Source organism: Zootoca vivipara, chromosome 13 (genome assembly GCF_963506605.1).
Source record: "Zootoca vivipara chromosome 13, rZooViv1.1, whole genome shotgun sequence".
NCBI lineage: Eukaryota > Metazoa > Chordata > Lepidosauria > Squamata > Lacertidae > Zootoca > Zootoca vivipara.
In genome coordinates this window covers 17,375,641-17,397,436 of record NC_083288.1, presented here as the reverse complement: position 1 = coordinate 17,397,436, position 21,796 = coordinate 17,375,641, and the positions used below count along the sequence as shown (strand labels likewise).

At 51.5% G+C, this 21,796-nt stretch overlaps 1 protein-coding gene across 1 annotated transcript; it reads right to left on the bottom strand.

The window, feature by feature from the left end:
* Window positions 1–2,272: 2,272 nt before the first annotated feature.
* On the bottom strand, window positions 2,273–7,166 carry LOC118094601 (slit homolog 2 protein-like). The gene is made up of 2 exons (XM_035135142.1): window positions 7,012–7,166; window positions 2,273–3,392 (listed from the first exon to the last, which is right to left on the bottom strand). The coding sequence occupies exons 1-2, from the start codon at window positions 7,164–7,166 to the stop codon at window positions 2,273–2,275; spliced, it is 1,275 nt and encodes a 424-aa protein (XP_034991033.1).
* Between the last annotated feature and the right edge of the window lie 14,630 nt (window positions 7,167–21,796).

Below are 21,796 nucleotides of genomic sequence, written 5' to 3'. Positions count from 1 at the left end.
TCAGAGATCTACCAGCAGATTCCCATCTGTCCTCTTCCCATCCTCAATCTAGATCGCATCAAGTGCTTGAATAATGGGAGGAGCTGTCCCCTCCCATGATCTTTTGTGATGTCCTCTGCTTAGCATCTGTTTTAGGAGGCTAAAGGCAGCTCCCAATGGGGATCAGGGAGAGGCAAGGACTAAGTACAGTGGTACCTTGGTTCACAAACACCTTGGTTCACAAACGCTGAAAACACAGAAGTAAGTGTTCCGGTTTTTGAACATTTTTCAGAAGCCAAACGTCCGATGCGGTTGTCGGCTATTGTTTCCAGGGCACCTGCACCAATCAGCTGTGCTTTGGGTTTCGAACATTTCGGAAGTCAAACGGACTTCCAGAATGGATTAAGTTTGACATTTTTGTTTTTGCTATTTATTTTGCTTTTTTGTTTCTGAGGCTTTTTCGGTTAATTTGTTTTTGTGGCTGTGTGGAACCCAGTACTGATTGATTGATTGATTGATTGTGTGACTGCGGAAATGGATAAACAATGACTATCATCAGTGCGGGTAAGAAAAAATAATAATTTAAATTTTTATCATCTACAATACAGTACTGTCTTATTTGTTTTATAGTACAGTACATTGATTATTGCTTCCATTTTATGGATCAATGTCCTCGTTAGATAGTAAAATTCATGTTAATTTGCAGTTTTAGGGGTTGTTTTTAAAAGTCTGGAACGGATTAATCTGTTTTGCCTTAGTTTCTATCAGGGCCATTTTACCCATGGGCGCTAGGGGTGCGGGGCGCCGGGCTCTCAGGGGCGCCAGACTGAGAATCTGGGGCCTGAGAGTTGAGTCCGGGGAAGAGCCCGCCTGTCGGTCGGAGCACTGTGATGGGTTCCTCTTCTGCAGGCAGCTCTGTGCCACGAGTTCGGAGGCGGCCGAGCCAGCGAGACACTGAGGTGGCCAGCCAGCTACGCCCTCATGTGCACCTGGGACTGGGCAAACTGGGGGCACTGGGCGAATCTTTGCACCCCAGCACCACATATGCTTAAGACAGCCCTGCTTTCTATGGGAAAGCATGCCTTGGGTTTTGGAACACTTTGGTTTTGGAATGGACTTCTGGAACGGATTAAGTTTGAGAAGCAATGTACCAGTGGACCACCACTTATATCACAGCAGGGATGATGACATAATCCTCCCAGGCACTATTTACCAGTGCTCTGCATGCCAATTATTTATTTATTCTTCTCAGCCGTTGGACAAACCCTTGGTCTCATCCACACAATCCGCCGGAGCCTGTCCTCATGTGCAGTGTTAAATCCCTAACCCATTGAGACCCAGTGGCTACCCTCACCTGGTTTAAGCTGAGGGATCAATAAAGGCATCATAAATAATGGATCCTAGGGAAAAGAAACCAGCAATGAGAAACACCATCAGTTTTCAAATATTTAATTCCTGCGCTAGGGCAGTATATTAATACAACTAAATGGAAATCACCAACCTACTGAGACTGGAAGAGAACCCAAGGTGGATTTTTGTACAGTGGTACCTTGGGTTACAAACGCTTCAGGTTACAAACGCTTCAGGTTACAGACTCCGCTAACCCAGAAATAGTACCTCAGGTTAAGAACTTTGCTTCAGGATGAGAACAGAAATTGAGCCTCGGCGGCGCGGCGGCAGCAGGAGGCCCCATTAGCTAAAGTGGTGTTTCGGGTTAAGAACAGTTTCAGGTTAGGAATGGACCTCCGGAACAAATTAAGTTCTTAACCCGAGGTACCACTGTAGTTGCAATTTCTGGGTCACCTTCAAAGGTAGCCCCATGTAGAGAGCATTGCAGTAGTTAAGCGGGAGATAACTAGAGCATGCACCACTCTGGTGAGACAGTCTGCGGGCAGGTATGGTCTCAGTCTGCGTATTAGATGGAGCTGGTAGACAGCTGCCCTGGACACAGAAATGTTGGCCCTCAACTCCAGAGGGAGGCCAGACGAGAAGGTTCATATGAGGTATGCATTTCCTAGAGTCACCTTCTCAAGGAGAAGAAGTGAGTGTCGCAGGGCAGTGATTCCACACAAGGCCAGCCTCATCCTGACATTTGTTTACAGGGCTTTAGATAGGGCGGAGCTACGACTGCAAGGAACGAGGGGGGTGGGTGGGAATGGGAGAAGCAGGCTAGCACTCCAACCTCATAGCAAATAGGAAGGCCCAGAGTTATGGATGAGAGTAAGACAGAGCTTGACGAACACCAGAAGGCCAACTTCTATCACTTAGTGGTCCTCCCCCCCATGACCCCATCTCATTTCTCCGAGTCAAAGGGACCTTCAGGTTCATTCCAGTTCTTGCCCTGGTTCTTCTTCCTGTTCCTCTCTGCCATGACAATGGCAGCGATCACCGTCACCAAGACGGTGACAGTGATAACCAGGACAGTGGCGGTCTCTGCCACGCACAGCTGACTGTCCACAGACGTGAGGGGTGACCCAGCCAGCTGCCAGGGGCTGGCGCAGGTGATGTTCTCGTAGTCATCCACATGGAGGTGCCGGACACTCATGATCTTGCCGAAAACACGCTGGAGGTCGCAGTCGCAAATCCACGGGTTGCCTGCAAATTGGATATGGGTGCTGATGGTCTGGATGTTCAGGAACGTCTTGAACTTGAGGTGGATGAGCTGGTTGCCTGTCAGGGACAGAAGCTTCATGTTGTGCAAAGAGATGAAAGCCTCTAGCTCAATGGCGCTGATGTTGTTGTTGTTCAGCAAGAGGACCTCAAGGTTCTGCAGCATGAAGGAGAAGCCATTGTAGAGCACCGTAAGCCTGTTAGACTGAAGGTAGAGGTGCCTGAGCCCGGAGAGGCCCCGGAAAGTTCCTCTCTCGATCGAAGTCACCCGGTTGTGGCTCAGGTCCAGCTTTTCCAAGTTCTCCAGGTACTGCAAGCTGTTGAAACGCAAGCCTCCAAGGTGGTTGTAGGACACCTTGAGTTCCTTCAGAGAAGTCAAGTCGTCCGAGAAGTAGTGCGGCAGGTGGACCAGGAGGTTGTGGCTGAGGTCCATCTTCTCCAGGAAGCTCAGGGTCCTGAAAGCATTGGGCCATATCCTCGCAATGGGGTTGTGGGACAAGAGGAGAATCCTCAGGGACCACAGGGCATCAAAGCCGCCTCCCTCTAGCCCACTCAGGTTGTTGTGCCTCAGGTCCAGCATCCATGTGTCGTGAGGGACGCCTTGGGGGACTTGGGCCAAGTGGCGGCTGTGGCAGTCCACAAAACTGGAGGACTCGTAGCAGGTGCACGGGTGGGGGCAAGCCTTGGAGGCACGGGCCACCAGGGTGCACGACAAAAGGAGGGCTAAGGAGAAGGGAGACATCTCCAGAAGGCCTGGTGGAATGTCCAGCTTTTGCTGTGCGCTTACAAAGCCCTCAGCTGAACTGGTAAGGAATGGAGATCACAGCACCAAGCACTCCTCATTCGATCCAGAGAGTCATATTTCTTCAGAGGAATCCATAACAAAGAGCTCTTTGTCGAGTGATTAGCTAAGAGCTTCCTTGGACTTTCGCCTTGGGAGGACAACAGGCAACTTGAGCAAACCAGAGAGGAAGAAAAGGATCAGAGAGGCCTGTAACTGGAGCAGCGGCAGCGGCACTTTCTGCAAGATGTGTCAATCATACCTTATCTCCTTGGTCTCCTTCTCTCTATTTCCAGTTTCAGTAGCCTGGATCCTTGAAAGCCTAACAGGGCGGCAGGGAACCAGAGCAGGCTTTTTCAGCTCGATCTTCCAGAGAGAGAGGCACTAAATGAAAGAGAGGGGAAAGGCAGCAATGACTGGCATTATCGACAGGGAAAGGTTTTAGCCCAGGCACCCCCAAACTCGGCCCTCCAGATGTTTTGGGACTATGATTCCCATCATCCCTGCCCACTGGTCCTGTTAGCTAGGGATGATGGGAGTTGTAGTCCCAAAACATCTGGAGGGCCGCAGTTTGGGGGTGCCTGCTTTAGCCTGTAATCACTTTAGGGGTCTAGGTATACGGGCCCCTAACCATTTTCTCTGTTTTACCCTCCTTTGGTTGCCAGACCTTGAAATCAGAGCACTCCCTACACCAAGCAATAGCTTCACCTGCTAACGGTTAAGATGGCCTCACACAGTGTACAGTACTTCCATGCCCTTTAAAGTTGTAAATGAACTTAAATGCACCAAAGGAAGCAGCAGAGGGTGTTTGTTTATTCTGGGAGCGGTGCCCCCCCCCCTCCAATAGCACCCACATGAAGCCATTGGCATCAAAATGTCAGCCTATATTGTTTTACCCATGTAATCAAGAATGGCCAGCGCCCTTAACAAACTCCTCTTCCCTCCCAGCGCTGCCACTCACTTAGAGAAGGCAAGAAAGTGTTATAAGGATTTTTAAGGTCTCAAATATAAAATGAAGATTCATAAATGCACACGTATCTAAATATATGAACCATGTGTCTGAAATAGTATGGGAGAGCAATCCCGAAGCCATTTTGACTCTCAGATATCCCTCTGCAGTAAGGGAGGCAAATGGGGAAAGCCTTTTTGCTTGCAAATCCTGCCATAAAGGGCGTATTTGTGTATGAATAGGGTGAGCCTGTGACCTGGATTCAGGAACTAAAGTGTTAACCATCACAAAAGAATGGCCAGACTGCCCAGGTAATGCCATCAGTGACCATTATCAGGTATCCTGGCAGACAGGATGTCTGCTGTAGACCCGCCTCCTTCTGTGATGTATGTATGATGTTTTACGGGGGTGGCCTTGGGCTACGGGGTGGGCAATTTCAAAAGTCTATACTGTATAAGGGCTTGCGCACCATTGTTTGGGGTTCTCCTCCCTCCTGCTTGTGGCGAGTGGGGACTCCGTTGCAAGAGTTCCTTGAATAAAGATCAGGCTTACTGGCTGCTTTGCTTCTCAATATACTCTGGTGGGCCTCTGTTTTCTCCTGCCAATAGGGAACCCACTTTAGGTCTCTATACGGGCTCCAGAATACCCTATGGGAAAGGGACCAGTTTTTCTTATAACAAAAGCAAGCAGCAACGCAACAATGAGGAGGAGGAACAGCAGGTCAAGGGTTGGCTGAGGGTCCCCTGTCGAAGTGTGTGGGCCTTAAGTGGGGGCTCATGGCCCCTATAGCCTGTGAGGTCCTCGTAAGGCACGCTGAGGCAACCACCAGGGCCCCAGCCCCACTACAGTGCCCAGCAATCAACACGGAGGAAATGAGGCACCATTTTGGTTTCCCAGAATGCTCCCCTCATGTAACACTGTACCAAGGCATTGTGGGAAATGTAAGCGTCGGCTCACTACCGAATACGGATCAGGGTACTCTTGCTGCTGCCCACCACTGCGAGGAAAGCCTGCTGGACCCCATCAGCTCCAAAGGAAGGGACCGATCGGAGGACACATTGCCAATGGCTCCCTCGGCCCTAGAGCCATCCTTGAAAGCAGGACAGATTGTCACAGAAAGGGCCTGAGTTCAGCCTATGCTTATATCAAGATGGAGGCTGGAGAAGGAGAACGAGGCTGACCTTCGTGCAGATTTTTCACCAGCTGCTGCTCCAGAATGTGCACATATGCAGGGATTACGGCTGGCAGAGGCCAAAGCTGATCAGCTGCAGATTCAAACCTTCAAGCCCCAGCTTGTTCACACATCTGGGATGTTGTTAATCCCCAAGAGGAGGGTGGATGAGTAGGGACAATGAGGGACCCAAGCAATGCACTTGGCCTTCAGCATACAAGACACCAATGAGGTCAATATTGTGCCATTGAAATTACATACCCTCCAACCTTTCTCCAATGAAAATAGGGACGACCTATTCCATAAGAATAAGAATAACAATAATGATAGGTAAATGTAAAGGTAAAGGAAAAGGTAAAGGTAAAGGGACCCCTAACCATTAGGTCCAGTCATGACCGACTCTGGGGTTGCACGCTCATCTTGCATTGTTGGCCGAGGGAACCAGCGTACAGCTTCCAGGTCATGTGGCCACAGGCCCGGCTCGTCGTAGACCCCCGGTGGCGCAGTGCACCATGGCGCGGGGCTGGTAAGTTGGGCGCCGGCCTGGGAAGGAGGGCGAGGGCGGGGCGGGCGGCGGAGCGATCTCCGCCCCTCAGCACCAGGGCGCGCGATCCGCTCAAGACGGCCCTGTGGGGCCAGCATGACAAAGCCACTTCTGGCAAACCAGAGCAGCACATGGAAATGCCGTTTACCTTCCCACTGTAGTGGTTCCTATTTATCTACTTGCATTTTTGACGTGCTTTCAAAGTGCTAGGTTGGCAGGACCAAGCAACAGGAGCTCACCCCACCACAGGGATTCAAACCGCCGACCTTCTGATCAGCAAGCCCTAGGCTCAGTGGTTTAACCCACAGCGCCACCTGGGTCCCTTGTAACAATAACGATAATGTTCTTATTTATACCACACCCATTTGAGTGGGTTGCCCCAGCCACTCTGGGCAGCTTCCAACATATATAAAAACATAATAAAACGTTTAAACATTTAAAAACTTCGCTATAAAGGGCTGCCTTCATATGTTTCTCCTTGGCTCGGAGCTCGCGTAACTCCATACCCTCCAACATTTCTCTGATGGAAACACGGGCATCCTAAGGAAAAATGGGACATTCCGGGACTAAATCAGAAACCGGGACAGCTTCTGTAAATCCAGGACAGATTTACAGGGACACTTGGAGGGTCAGCTTCCAACTCTACAATTCTATGATTCTAGGTGGTCTAATTTGACCTAATCTTACATGGCTTTTCTTATGTTCGAACCCAATTGAACAGTTCCCCTTGAAGAAATTCGTGGTTTTGGGTTTGGCCGGGCCACTAGGGCGCCAGAAGGAGCTGTGCCCCTTTTTCCCCTTGCTAGCTGTGGCAGTGCCTCCCTGAGCCGTCCCTCCTCCCAGTGGCGCGACGGCCATTTTGGAACTGGGCGGAGCATGCTCAGAAGCGGCTTTTGATGCTGCTCTGCGCAGTTCCCAAATGGCGGCAGCGCTACTTCCGGTCTGCTATTTCCGGCCCGGTCCCTTATTTCTCTGACAGCAACTTGGCAGGTATGCAGGGGCAGGGCTGCTGCCCATTCTGGGTGCAGGGCACGCCTCCCGGAGGGGCGGGGGCACATTCCAGGGTGTGGCGAGCCTCCTGGAGGGCAGTGGTGCGTTTTCCGGGGGCGTGGCGCGCCTCCCGGAGGGGCATGACACGCATTCTGGGGGTGGGGCACGCATTTGGGGGGTGGGGCGGGCACCCGCAATGGCGCCCCTTGGAACCCACCGTTTGGGGCAGCCCGCCCCCACCGCCCCTATCTTCCTACGCCCCTGCCTCCTCCACTTGTTGGTCAGAGTGGTGTAGGGGCTCTGATGCCTCGCTGAGCCTTCCCTCCTCCATCCCGCTTCCCCCTGACCCGCTGCTAGTGCTGTCGCTGGGCGAAGTGCTGGTCAGGATGATGGGGGGGGCGGCTCCCTGTAGGGAGTCCCCCTGACAATAGGATAACCAGGTACACAGCAAGAAACAAACCAGACCTCTTCCTTCCCCCAAGGCTATGCTATAAACCAGGCACCCCCAAACTCGGCCCTCCAGCTGTTTTGGGACTACAACTCCCATCACCCCTAGCTAACAGGACCAGTGGTCAGGGATGATGGGAGTTGTAGTCCCAAAACAGCTGGAGGGCCGAGTTTGGGGATGCCTGCTATAAACTCTCCATCACAAAGTTGAGAAAGTGGTCTAAACCTGTGAGGGACAGGGGATATCGCGAAGTCCCTCCCCTCCTGAGTTCAAGCCCGTCCCCGAGCAAAGGGGAAAGCAGGGAGAGTTCCGATTCCAGTGGGGAAGCAGGAAGTCGTGTCCGAGGCTCAGGCAAGGTAGAGGAGCCAGGGTCCCAGGTGGGACAGGAAGGGGCAAGCAAGGGGGGAAGACCCATCCCTCCAACTCCAGAATTACGCAGGAAGAGGAGGGGCAAGAGGATGGGTCTGCCAAAGCTTTTGTGTTGGAGAAAGACGCGCCAAAAGCCATTAGGAGGTTCTGAAACCGACTGACAACATCGCTCCGTGTAAATAGCAATGACTTGAGCACTGTAAATACGCAGCACCAATAAAAGAATAAAATGCAGAGCTGCGTAGCGTCGTTACTCTGAAGTAGTCCACTCCGGCCACTGTGACAGCAACCTCCTAATCATTTTTGGGCTACTTCGGAGTTGCCGGGATGAGCGTGTCCGAGGCGGAGAAGTGGCGGCAGATCGCTGAGCAAGCCCAGCTAGAACTGCAACAGCTGTCGCTGCAGGCGCAGGGAGAATTGAAGGCAGCTAAAGAGGAGACTAAGAAGGTCCAGGACGACCGGCTACAACTTGCGGAACAGGTGAGAGAGCTCCAGGAAAAAGAGCAGCATTTAAGGGCGGTGGCGGTAGACCTCCAAAACAAGCTGGATGCAGAGAAAAACAAGGCGGGAGGGGCTCCCCAAGTCCAAGTGCTGCCAGGAAGGAGAGCAGGGACCCTTGTAAGCAAGTTCAATGGAGACCCGAAGGAGTTTCAGGGCTTTGAGACTGAGATCGTGTATGCTCTTGAGCTGCACCAGAATGAGTTCCCCGATGATGAGCACAGAGTAGCGTTTATTGTGGAACATCTCACCGGAGCAGCCAGGGAGTGGCTAAGACCATTAATCGCAACCAAGAATCCTTGCATGAAAAATGTCCAACAATTTCTAGAAGGTTTGAGGACGATGTATTCGTCCTATAGTCATTTGGACCAGACTAAGGAGGAACTGCATAATTTACGCCAAGGAAATATGACAGTTCGCGCATATTGGGCGAAATTCACCATGCTGGTGCACAGACTGGGGTGGGTTTTGGATTCGCCTCCCATGCAAGCTGCGTTTTACTTGGGTTTGAGCGAGGAGGTGAAGGATGAACTCTCGAGAGGTCCAAAGCCCAGTACTATGGATCAGCTGAGCAAAGCAGCTCTGGCGGTGGGGGTGAGGCAGGAATCCCGGTGGAACGACAAGCAAGCGACGCGCGCAAAGCGGGCTTGGTTCCCACGGTCGCAGGAGAAGCCACTCCCTCAACAACCCTTTCAGGCCACGCCTGGAGCCAGCCAGGACCAGGAGCCCATGCAGATTGATAGCGCGCGCGCGCGGGCTTTTCAAAACCCAGCGGCGCCAAGACGCAAGGAGGGAAGGGGCGGGAATTGCTTTCTCTGCAACTCACCCCAGCATCTCGTCAGAGACTGCCCACATCGCAGGGAGTGGCAAGGAAAGGCGGGAACGGTGGTGCCCTCCCCCACTGACGCAGCACCACAGCAGGGAAACGGGAAAGCCTGGCTGCAGGAGACAAGGGGCAGCAGCCAGGCACAGTCAGCAGACAACAGCCCCAGCCCGCCCACCCGCACAGAGAGGTGCAGAGCCAGCCCACCCCTCCCAGAGCAGGAGTGGTTCTAGAAGTGACGCTAACGCTCCCAAATGGCTATCCCCTGACGGTCCTCGCCTTAATTGACAGTGGGGCGTCCGCCAACTTCTTCTCGAGAAGCTTTGCAGAAGAGCACCAAATCCAGCTTTTGCAGTTGGATTTTCCTCTGCACGTAGCAACCATTGACGGCAGGGAGCTGCTGGGCGGGGCCATCACACATCAAACCCCCCCCATGAGAATGACGGTGGGAAGGCACTCAGAGACACTGGCGTTCAACGTCACCACCATCTCAGACCCCCCCATCGTCTTGGGCATGAGCTGGCTGGCGCGCCACGACCCCTCCATCAGTTGGCACCAGAGGTGCATCACGTTTGGGTCAGACTTTTGTCTGGAACATTGCATGCAGCACCAACCAGGGGAGGGGCCTCCGATAGCCACGGTGGCCACCATGCATATCAAAGGGGGTGAGGCAATACCCAAGCAGTACTGGGACCTGCAGGAGGTCTTCAGCGAAGCGGAGTCCGACCACCTACCCCCGCACAGGCCTTTTGACTGCCAGATCAACCTGGTGCCAGGGGCGACGATACCCCCAGCCAAGCTGTACGCCATGTCAGACCAGGAGCTCGAGGATCTGCGCGCTTTCATCGACAAGAACCTCAAGCGGGGGTTCATAAGGGAAAGCAAGGCAGCAGGGGGCAGCCCGGTCTTCTGGGTGGACAAGAAAGACACGCAACAGCGCCGTCTTGTGGTGGACTTTAGACGGCTGAATTCGGTGACAGAGCCCGTGGCTTTCCCCATGCCCAGAGTGGATGATCTCCTGACAGCGGCACGCAGGGGCAAGATTTTCACCAAGCTGGACCTAAGGGGGGCGTACAACTTGATCAGGATCCGGGAAGGAGATGAATGGAAAACCACGATGTTCACGCCTCTGGGCTCTTTTGAATATCTGGTGATGCCCTTCGGTTTGCAAGGGGGCTCAGCATGCTTCCAGGCCTTCATGCACCACGTCCTGGGGTCCCTCCTCTTCAGGAAATGCTTGGTCTTCCTAGATGACATCCTTATCTACTCGAATGACCCAGTGCAGCATGTGAAAGATGTCAGAGAGGTGTTGCAACGCCTGAAGGAGAACCACCTGTATGTGAAGCTGGAGAAGTGCAAGTTTCACACCAAAGAGGTGGACTTCCTGGGCTACAAGCTGTCAGACAAGGGGCTGGCGATGGACAAGGACAAGGTGCAGGCCATCCTGGACTGGCACAGCCCCAGGACGCGCAAAGATGCCCAACGCCTACTAGGCTTCGCTAACTTCTACAGGAAGTTCATCAAGAACTTCTCTCGCGTTACGGCTCCCATCACGGACTGCCTGAGAGGCAAGCAGAAGTTCAAGTGGACACCAGAGGCGCAAGCAGCGTTCGAAAGCCTCAAGAGAGTGTTCGCCTCAGACCAAAACCTGTTCCATGTGGTGCAGGACGCGCCCCTACGCATTGAGACAGATGCTTCTGAAAAAGCTGTGGGCGCAATTTTGTTGCAACTGGACGCCAACAGGGAGTGGAGACCCTGTGCCTTCTTCTCCAGGAAGCTGACACAGCCTGAACGCAACTACACAGTGTTTGATAGGGAACTTCTTGCGATCTACGCTGCGTTCCAGCACTGGCGACACTTCCTGGTGGGCGCGAAGCACCCCATCCAGGTGTGCACAGACCACAAGAACCTGGAGTTCTGGAGAACTGCCAGGGTGCTCAACCAGCGGCAGATACGGTGGGCAGAGTTCTTCTCGAACTTCAACTTCTCCATCCACTACATCCCGGGGGAGCAGAATGTCAGGGCGGATGCCCTCTCCCGCAAGCCAGAGTACATGGAGGAGGAGGCGCCACCAGCCCCAAGGCACATTTTCCCCCCGTCGGCATGGTCCTGCGGAGCAGCTGTGGTGAGCGAGGCAGAACTCACAGCACTGACGGCAGCGGATGAATTTGCCAACCGCATCTTCAGAGAACTGAGAGGGGGGAGGGAGCAGGCAAAAGACTTTGCAGAACGCAGAGGGCTGCTTTTCTACAAGGGTGCGCTGTACCTACCCACCACCCAGCTTCGACGTACGGTCCTCAAGCAGATGCACGACAACCCTACAGCGGGGCATTTTGGAAGGGACAAAACCGCTCACCTAGTCATGAGACACTTCTGGTGGCCAGGGGTGCGGGAAGATGTTCGAGACTATGTAAGGGGCTGTACCACCTGCCAGCGGGCGAAGGTGGTCAGAGCAGCGCCACCAGGGTTGCTGGAGCCCTTAGCCACACCACACAGGCCGTGGGAAGTGGTGTCCATGGACTTCATCACAGATCTGCCTTCGTCCAGGGGTAAGACTGCAGTGTTGGTGGTGGTGGACCTTATGTCCAAAATGTGTCACTTTATACCGTGCGCCAGGGCAGTCTCGGCAGAAGAGACAGCCAAACTGTTTGTTGATCACATTTTCAGACTGCATGGATTACCTTTAAGGGTTATTTCGGATCGTGGCCGCCAATTTGTTTCCAGGTTCTGGCGGCGGCTCATGAACCTCCTGCAGGTGGAGGTCAGCTTGTCGACGGCTAGACACCCGCAGACCAACGGACAAGCGGAGAGGGTCAACGCCATTCTGCAGCAGTACCTGAGATGCTACGTCAGCCAGCGGCAAACGGACTGGGTGGATCGCTTGCCACTAGCAGAATTTGCCTACAACAATGCAGTGCACGTCTCCACAGGGGTGTCGCCCTTTAAGGCCAATTACGGGCGCGACCTCAGATCTTTCCCAGAGAGGGAGAGGGAGGAGGAGGAGGAGGAGGGCCCACAGGCTGAGGATTGGGCAGAGGAACTGGAGACGGTGCACCAGCAGCTCAGAGAACACTTGGAGAGGGCCAAGGAAGCGTACAAAAAGGGGGCAGATCGCCACAGGCGACAAGGGGAGGTCATCAGGGTGGGGGACAAGGTGTGGTTGTCCTCGGAGGGCCTTCCCACCAGAGGGAGGTGCAAAAAGCTGGCACCCAAAAGGCTGGGCCCCTTCACGGTCACGCAACAGGTAAACCCGGTGGCATACAGGCTGGCACTGCCAGAGGACATGAGGGTGCATCCAGTGTTTCATAGATCGCTGCTGTCGCCGTACAGGGAAAGCAGCAGGCTCCGAGACAGCGAACAAACCCCCGAGGGAGGGGGGGAGAGGGAAGGCAGGGAGCAACTCAATGAGGCCACGGCCATCCTGGATTCAAGGTGGGGGGTGGGGGGACTGGAGTACCTCATGGCATGGGAGGATGCTCCACCGTCCCAGAATGAATGGGTCCCAGCCACTCAGATACAGGAGGAATTCTTGGTGGAAGAATTTCACGCCCTCTTTCCCCACAGACCCAAGCCCTGGCACATGGAAAGGGAGGGGGAGGAGGAGGAGGCACGGGAGAGCAGCTCACCATGGCGCTGGGAAGCGGAGTTTGAGGAACCAGAGGATGAGGTATGGGTGTCACCGAGATCCACCCAGTCAGAGGAAGGAGCAGATTGGCAGAACGTTTTTACCCCCACCAGCTCTGACGCCACGGACTTTTTGGGATTCCCGTCCGCCCAGGCGGAAGGGGGGGGCTCGCAGGACTGGGGGGAGGTATTCACACCAACGGGCTCGGAGAGCACTGAGTTCTTAGGCTTCCAGTCGTCACCGACACATGGGGGGGGCCTGGGGAGGGGTGAAGGAGAGCTTGGGAGGGGGGTGGATGTGAGGGACAGGGGATATCGCGAAGTCCCTCCCCTCCTGAGTTCAAGCCCGTCCCCGAGCAAAGGGGAAAGCAGGGAGAGTTCCGATTCCAGTGGGGAAGCAGGAAGTCGTGTCCGAGGCTCAGGCAAGGTAGAGGAGCCAGGGTCCCAGGTGGGACAGGAAGGGGCAAGCAAGGGGGGAAGACCCATCCCTCCAACTCCAGAATTACGCAGGAAGAGGAGGGGCAAGAGGATGGGTCTGCCAAAGCTTTTGTGTTGGAGAAAGACGCGCCAAAAGCCATTAGGAGGTTCTGAAACCGACTGACAACATCGCTCCGTGTAAATAGCAATGACTTGAGCACTGTAAATACGCAGCACCAATAAAAGAATAAAATGCAGAGCTGCGTAGCGTCGTTACTCTGAAGTAGTCCACTCCGGCCACTGTGACAAAACCACTTTGTCTCTCTTCATTTTATGCCCGGAAGTACTCAGTTCTACTCATATACATTAGTTCAACAGCTGGCCGTTGGGATTAATTCGAAACTAACAAACGAACGAATCTAGATCACAGAGACAGCTAAAGCCACTTTTTTCGTTTCATCTATATTTAGGTCATTTAACAGTTTTAATTCTAAAAAATTGGGTCTTCCAGCTTTGCAGCAGGAGACGAACTACATATGTAGTTCTTTGGGTTCCTATCCCACCCAGTCCTACAGGCTTAGGGAGCGTGACTCCATGTGGTCAAAATAAAATGCACAGATAGGACGTAAGGGAGCAAGGGGCACACAGCAAGCAAAGTCAATTGATTTCAATGGGCGTTGCTTCCTTGGCACAGGATTGCAGGCTTAAGCAGGAATTTAAGGCTGCGATCCTAGACGCAATTACCTGGGAGCAGGCTCCACTGAAAACCATGAGACTTTCTCCTGGATCAGGCACGCATGTAGGCTTGTACTCAACTCTCATTTCAATTCGTGGGATTTGAAAGCTTTAACTGCGGTTGGATCATGTCCACTGATCTTAAATTGAGAGTCAATATGATGTAGCTGACAAGCATGCTGGCTTGAACACGGAAAGATGTGGTTCGTGTTTATGGGGCTCGTGCACCTTTAATAGTAGGGTAGAAGAGAGGGTTTAGGCACATTGCTTGCCCTGTGTCTGCTGAAATTCTGCTGGGCTATTAATTAAAGGTGCAGGAGCCCTCTTCATCTTTGCATCTGGTTCATGCCCACCCTTTTATCTCAGATTAATTATGAAACTCCCTGCATCTCAGGACCTGATTAGACACTGGAGGCGGGGGTCCCGTCCCCGTCCCCCTGCCAGAACATGCCAGAACTCAGTTCCGGCACCTCTCAGATGGGCACCATTATTGTTCATGGTGAGTTTTCTCCAAAAAAATAGCACTGGTTGCAAGGAACAAACCATGACCACATTTTACAAACAAACAAACAAACAAACAAACGTATTATTAGGAAAATGCAGGTTTTTTTGTGGTGTGAGTAGGGGGATTCCATTTGGAGTAGAGAAGCAGTGAAGGGGATTCTTAATCTCCCCTGCCCAGCCCAATTCTCTGCTCCAAAGTACATATGTCCTTCTCCCTTATTTTTCTTCTTAAAAGGTAAAGGGACCCCAGTTGCAGACGATTCTGGGGTTGCAGCGCTCATCTCGCTTTACTGGCCGAGGGAGCCGGCGTACAGCTTCCAGGTCATGTGGACAGCATGACAAAGCCGCTTCCGGTGAACCAGAGCAGCACACGGAAACGCCATTTACCTTCAGGCCAGAGTGGTACCTATTTATCTACTTGGACTTTGAAATGCTTTCGAACTGCTAGACGGGCAGGAGATTTTTCTTCTTACAGAGCTCCAAACACATTTACTCGCATACAGTGCTTTTTTTTCCCTGGGGGGACGCATACCCCTAAACATTTTGTGAATCTAAGTTTGGCCTCATTGAGGGGCAATATTTCAATTTGTGTAGGAAAATGAGAGTACCCCTAAACACTTTTTTAAAGGAAAAAAAGCACTGCTCACATAGACATAGTTTCGTATCTCCATGGGGAAGGGAGAAATTTGCAACAGAAAAGTGGAAGAGAAGGGGAAAAACAAAGTTAAGGAATGCCTTCTTCCTGGCATTTTCACTACTCTAAAATCACCTGTGTACCAAAGTGCCTTTTTGAGGAAGAACCTTTCAGCTGTACATAGGAGGTACGTCTCAGCAAAACCTGCCTCATAAGCCTGATTCAAGGCTAAAGATCCCTGGGAGAAAGCAAGAGTTTGGAAGAGAGATCATTGCTTGAAGTGTGCACACTTATCTCAAAGGTGTTTTTTTGGGGGGGGGGGGAGGCAGGATTTAAAAACCTGCAGAACTTATTTGACCAGAGGCTTCACTAAAGCAGAATAAATGTATCTATACATTAGGGATGCAGAAACTGTGGTAATGGAGGGGGGCACCCAAAAACAGCCCAAGGTGGACGAGATATGCTCAGTGTCCACAAAATGCTGTCTGTGTGGCATAGCTGCCAAGTTATCCCTTTTTTAAAGGGATTTTCCCTTATGCTGAATAGGCTTCCTCGCGAGAAAAGGGAAAACTTGGCAGCTATGCTGTGTGGGGAGAGAGATAGAACAGAGGTAAAAGAGGATGGGATGGAGTGTCCCGGAAAGGGAACTGGCTGGCTGGAACACTGAACAGGGTAAGTCGACGCTGCAGCATTTTATTGCAGTTCCCTCTTGCCAATCATAATTAAGGAAATGACGGTGGTCCTATTCATTAAGCAACAGACAGCGCCTGTTTAGGGACCGGGGAGTTTGGATCAAAGATGACGACTTCAATTAGGCCTGTGCCTCACTCCCAAGAATAAAGGGAGCCTTGCAATTAGAGCACAGATATTAATTAGAAAGCCACATACTTAAAGGATGTGAGAGCGCATATGAGGAACATTTTACGCAGAGCAAGTGATTCACTGTGTTCTTATCACTCTTTATGACACACAGAGAGAGCATGATTTCTCTATTACGTCTTCTCCTGTAAATTTGGTAGCCCTGGTTCAGAGTAGCAGGAGAATGAATGCAAGCAGCTATGTCTACATACCCTCCAACATTTCTCCAATGAAAATAGGGACACTCTAAAATATAATAATAATAATAATAATAATAATAATAATAATAATAATCCACCCACCTGACTGGATTGTCCCAAGCCACTCTGGGTGGCTTCCAATATATATTAAAAAACCTAATAAAACATGAAACATTAAAAAACTTCACTATACAGGGCTGTCTTCAGATGTCTTCTAAAGGCTGTACCGTTAGATCTATCTCCTTGGCTCGGAGGTCGCATAACTCCATACCCTCCAACAATTCTCTGATGAAACTAGGGATGTCCTAAGGAAAAGTGGGCCATTCTGGGATCAAATCAGAAACTGGGGCGGCTTCTATAAATCCACAACTGTCCCTGGAAAAGAGGGACACTTGGAGGGTCTGTGTGTGACACAAGTCTCCAAGGGCGAAACAACATATTGTGATAGAAAGCGCTTTTTAAAAAACCTGCTCAAATTGACCAATTTAATTTTGAAGAAAAAGTGGAATCAATGTGGTTCCAATATGGCACAGGCTTCCAATCCATATCGGAGCCTTGCACCGGTGGTTTTCTGCCACAAACCTCTCCCAGCTGCTCATTTGTTAAAAACTCACTGCACAGTTATTTGCTTGGGGTATCTACAGCTCCAATGAACCTAAGCAGACTCTGCAACTCACCCCAATCTTCCTTCTTGCTTCGTATGCACCAAAGGACATTCATGGCTACCCCGTCCCCCGTTTCAGCTTCCAAACATACCTGGAACACCAAAAAGGCCTCTCTTTGCTTCACCCATCGCCCTGATGGGAACACTTGGGCTTCTCGTCCTCCACCATTCCTGCAGCAAGGACAACTCTCCCCAGCCGAAAAGCAAAGCAGACAGACTGGATTGCTTTCCAGTGTCGAATAAACACAGCCGAGTTTCTAATCTCAGTTTGGGATTACAGCTGCTGGCTGGCCTGCTGCCACCCTAGTGAGTCAGTCAGCTGGCTTCAGAGAAGCATCTTCCTCATCTTTCGTTATCACACCTGGGAGAGAGAGCCCAGGCAGGTGGCCACCGAAAACAGAAAGCCTGCCTTTCATTAAGCCACCCTTCAGTTTAGGATGCATAAGCACCATGCATTTAAAGCACATCCCTTCCCCACCCACCCCACAAAAACCTCTGGGAATTGTAGTTTGGAAATGGCAGCTTTGTGAAGGGCAAACTATAGTTCCCAGAACTCTCACAGGGAAGCAATGTGCTTTAAAGGTATGATGTGGATGTTTCCATAGAGTTGGAAAGGGGTATGGAGGTCCCCTAGACCAATTCCCTGCTTAACCCCTCCTTAAAAAGGTAAAGGGTAAAGGGACCCCTGACCATTAGGTCCAGTCATGACCGACTCTGGGGTTGCCTGCTCATCTCGCATTATTGGCCGAGGGAGCAGGCGTACAGCTTCCAGGTCATGTGGCCAGCATGACAAAGCCGCTTCTGGCGAACCAGAGCAGCACACGGAAACGCCATTTACCTTTCCGCTGTAGCGGTCCCTATTTATCTACTTGCACTTTGATGTGCTTTCGAACTGCTAGGTTGGCAGGAGCTGGGACCGAGCAACGGGAGCTCACCCCGTCGCAGGGATTCGAACCGCCGACCTTATGATCAGCAAGCCCTAGGCTCTGTGGTTTAACCCACAGTGCCACCTGCGTCCCTTAACCCCTCCTTAAACACTTCCATTAAAGAAGATCCCATCACCAACACATAGCTGTCAAGTTCTCGCTTTTTTAAAGGGAAATTCCCTTATGCTGAATAGGCTTCCTCGCGATAAAAGGGAAAACTTGACAGCTATGCACCAACAGCTCTTGGTGGTGTGACGTTTCTCCTGCTGCTCCCTCAGCTTCCCTGCCGTTTCTGTCCCTCGGTTCTTGCCCTTCCTTGTCCGGAGCAACAACTGCTAACACAATTCTGCTTCATCTCCTGTATGGCAGCGCTTCAAATGTCTGAAGGCAGCTATGTCCCCTTAAACTTCTCCTCTCCAAGCTATAAACGTACCAACCATTCCTCATGCAATCTGGTTTCCCATCCCCTCGCCATCTTAGTCACCCTCCTCCGAGCACAAATCAGCTTGCCAATCTCTGTCCACATGGTGCTCAGGACCGGACACAGCACTCCTGGCACAACCTTGCCAACGCAAGAACAAAGCGGGCCATTCTTTCTATTCTCCGAGAGTTGAAGAATGGTGATGATATGAAGCCCCCACGTTGTCTAAAGTCATAATGAGCTTTACAAGGGGCTGGAAAGGGCTGGTGGTTCGTTTGCTACAACACACCAGAGATGGCTCCATTGTACAAGCAGCTGTTTAGTTCAGAGCCCTGTTGGATGAGGCCAAAGGCACCCAGTTCTTACAGTGGCTCACAAGATGCCTAGGGAAAGCCTGCAATGATAACTGAACTCAGCAGCACTCTGCCACCTCATGATTCCCAGCAGCTGGGTTGACCCAACAACTGTGGGCCAATTCCAACATATATTAAAACAGGCATCCCCAAACTTCGGCCCTCCAGATGTTTTGGACTACAATTCCCATCTTGCCCGACCATTGGTCCTGTTAGCTAGGGATCATGGGAGTTGTAGGCCAAAACATCTGGAGGGCCACAGTTTGGGGGTGCCTGTATTAAAACATAAAAAACACGAAACATTAAGAAACTTCCCTGTACAGGGCTGCCTTCAGGTGTCTTCTAAAGGTTGTATAGTTACTTATCTCCTTGGCTCGGGGGTCGCATGGCTCCATACCCTCCAACACTTTTTCCGATGAAAATAGGGGCATCCTAAGGAAAAGCGGGATATTCCAGGATCAAATCAGACTTCGATAAATCCAAGACTGTCCCTGGAAAACAGCTACGCTTGGAGGGTCTGTACTGTTGACTGCCCTGCCCCCCCCCCCCCGGTGCTCCAAGTAGCATTGGGTGCCATTTTAATTTCCCACAATGCCCTGAGACAATACTACGTTGGAGACACTGTGAAAAACAAAGATGGTGGATTTTCATTAGCCACCTGGTGCTATAGAGGGAGCACCTCTTTCATGGTGAGCCCGCCAGAGCTCTCCAAAATAGGAGGGGGCCAACAGAAGGAACTTTGCCCATGGCCAGCTCCCTCAAACCTGGAGCTAAACGGTCATCAGCATCATTGTGCTAAAGGGTCATCATCTGCAACAGGAACCGCCAACCTTTTCTATGAGCCAAACGGTCAGATTTGGAACCTTGAGAAAGCGCTGCGAGTGCCAGTCGCAAAATGGCTGCCACAGGGACATGGCACAATACAAAATGGCTTCCATACCCCAAAGAGCAATGAAGGGTATAGGCATTGCTCCCAACCCATCTCCCCTCAGACACTACATTATCTGCCACCGCCACACTTGCTTCCCTAGAGGAGCTCTTTGCACCCTTCCTCTGCTCAGAAAGGAAGGGAGGGGTCCCAATCCAATAAATGTGAGCATATTGGTGTAGGGAGAGGCCTGAGCAAGGAGGGCAAACCGTTTATTGTGCATTGTGGATTTGCGAGGGGGGATATTAAAACATATTTACTGAGAACTTTCATGGGCATCATAGGAGATAATGGTCAAAATAAATTTTAAAAATTTTAAAAAAATTGTCCAGTTGCACCTTAGAGACCAACTAAGTTTGTTCTGGGTATAAGCTTTCGTGTGCATGCACACTTCTTCAGATACACTGAAACAGAAGTCACCAGACCCTTATATATAGTGGGAGGGTGGGGTGGGTTTTTTCTCAGAAGGGTGGTAGGAGATGGGTGATTAACTCAATGGATATGGTAAACCTGTTGACGACTGTTAACGACTGCAATTAGTCCAACAGGAAAAAGCAAGGGATAGTATGCAGATGACCAAAAAACAGCTTTAGCATATGTAATGAGACAAGAATCCAATATCTCTATTCAGACTAGGTCTCTCCATAGTTTCCATAGGAGATAATAGTGGGTGCCACCCTGGCAATCCCTAAGCAACAGGCACAAACATCTCTCTGCTCCCTTCAGAAGAGAGAGAGATTCAGAAAGTAGAAGCCTGCTATAGAACTAGAGGTTAACAAAAACATAAATCGCCTTGTGTAGAACGGAGACCCTACTTTTACCTCACACAAAGGGCCCCGCAGTCAGCAGACTGCTACCCCTCCTTTATAATTCATGGCGCCACAGTTCACCATTAGACAGCATTGCATTTCAGTCACTCAACACCTGAGTCCCAGTGCCAACCAGGTAAAACCATCCTCATGGCACCTCGTCTATTATTAACAGCCCCTTCCTGTGCCCAGCTAATCATGCCTTTGTTCAATTAAGCAAGTACAAAGGCAGGCGTCCTTAACTGACAGATACCTTACAGGCAGGGCAAGGGCCTGTGTAGGACTCCACACCTCCTCAGCTGAGGTAGAAGTCAGCTGCTTTAGAACAGCAGCTTTTTAAAGAAATAAAAATGCCTCGGGTGGTCCAATTACTTGCACAGCCTGAAGAATAGCTCCGTGGCACCCCTCCCTGGAGTGCAAGCGTGGGCAGTGTGCATGGAGGTCCTGGGCTGCCCAGAGAACAAGACCCCCCTCTCAGCATCACTGATGTGGTGCGAAGGAAAGCAGAGCAATCCATTTGGCACCAGCTTGGCTGCAAGAATTGCCAGAAGGAGCCATACAAGGTGCCATCCAACCGTCTTAGGGACTCCACCAGGCATCCCCAAACTTTGGCCCTCCAGATGTTTTGGACTACAATTCCCATCTTCCCCAACCACTGGTCCTGTTAGCTAGGGATCATGGGAGTTGTAGGCCAAAACATCTGGAGGGCTGAAGTTTGGGGATGCCTGGATTAACCTTTTCTTCTCCCGAAAATATTCTGCAGGGCAGCGGAGATTTAGGTCCAGTGTTTTCCTTGTCCTAGATGGGCTACCTTCCCAGGTGAGTGAGCACCCCATTTGCCCCTCACTTCCCTCTACAGCAGGTATCCCCAAACTCAGCCCTCCAGATGTTTTGGGACTACAACTCCCATCATCCCTGACCACTGGTCCTGTTAGCTAGGGATGGTGGGAGTTGTAGTCCCAAAACATCTGGAGGGCCAAGTTTGGGGATGCCTGCTCTACAGCTTATGCAGAAACTTCCTTCTGGACCACTGGACCCGCTCTTGGTCTCGTCTGCTCGATCTGTCAGAGCCTGTCTTCACATGTAGGGAAGTCCCTCACTCATCGAAAGTTTAAGACCCAGCAGCTACCCTCACCTGGTATAGCCGGCCAGTTGAAGCTGTTCCAAGGTGTGGCTGCTGTCACATGCTGCCAGGTTCTAGGAACCACAGGTGAGAGCTGGGTGCGGGATGGGGACCAAAGGTGGGCAAACTACTACTTCATAAGGAGTGCAACCTGTCCCTCAGCAGAGGTACTGCCCCTCCCCCTACATTCCAAGGGGAAATCACACTGCACTTATTTCAGGAAGAAAACCAGTTTTGTGAAGAAGTAACCTGTCGACTCAGGTGGCGCTGTGGGTTAAACTACAGAGTCTAGGGCAGGCATCCCCAAACTGCGGCCCTCCAGATGTTTTGGCCTACAATTCCCATGATCCCTAGCTAACAGGACCAGTGGTAGGGGAAGATGGGAATTGTAGTCCAAAACATCTGGAGGGCCGAAGTTTGGGGATGCCTGGTCTAGGG

Coding starts and splice junctions, on each gene's coding strand:
- LOC118094601 (XM_035135142.1), bottom strand. CDS start 7,166: ATGCCCCTCCGGGAGGCGCGCCACGCCCCCGGAAAACGCACCACTGCC. Junction 3,393..7,011: donor TGCATACCTGCCAAGTTGCT/GTCAGAGAAATA, acceptor ATTCCTTACCAG/TTCAGCTGAGGGCTTTGTAA.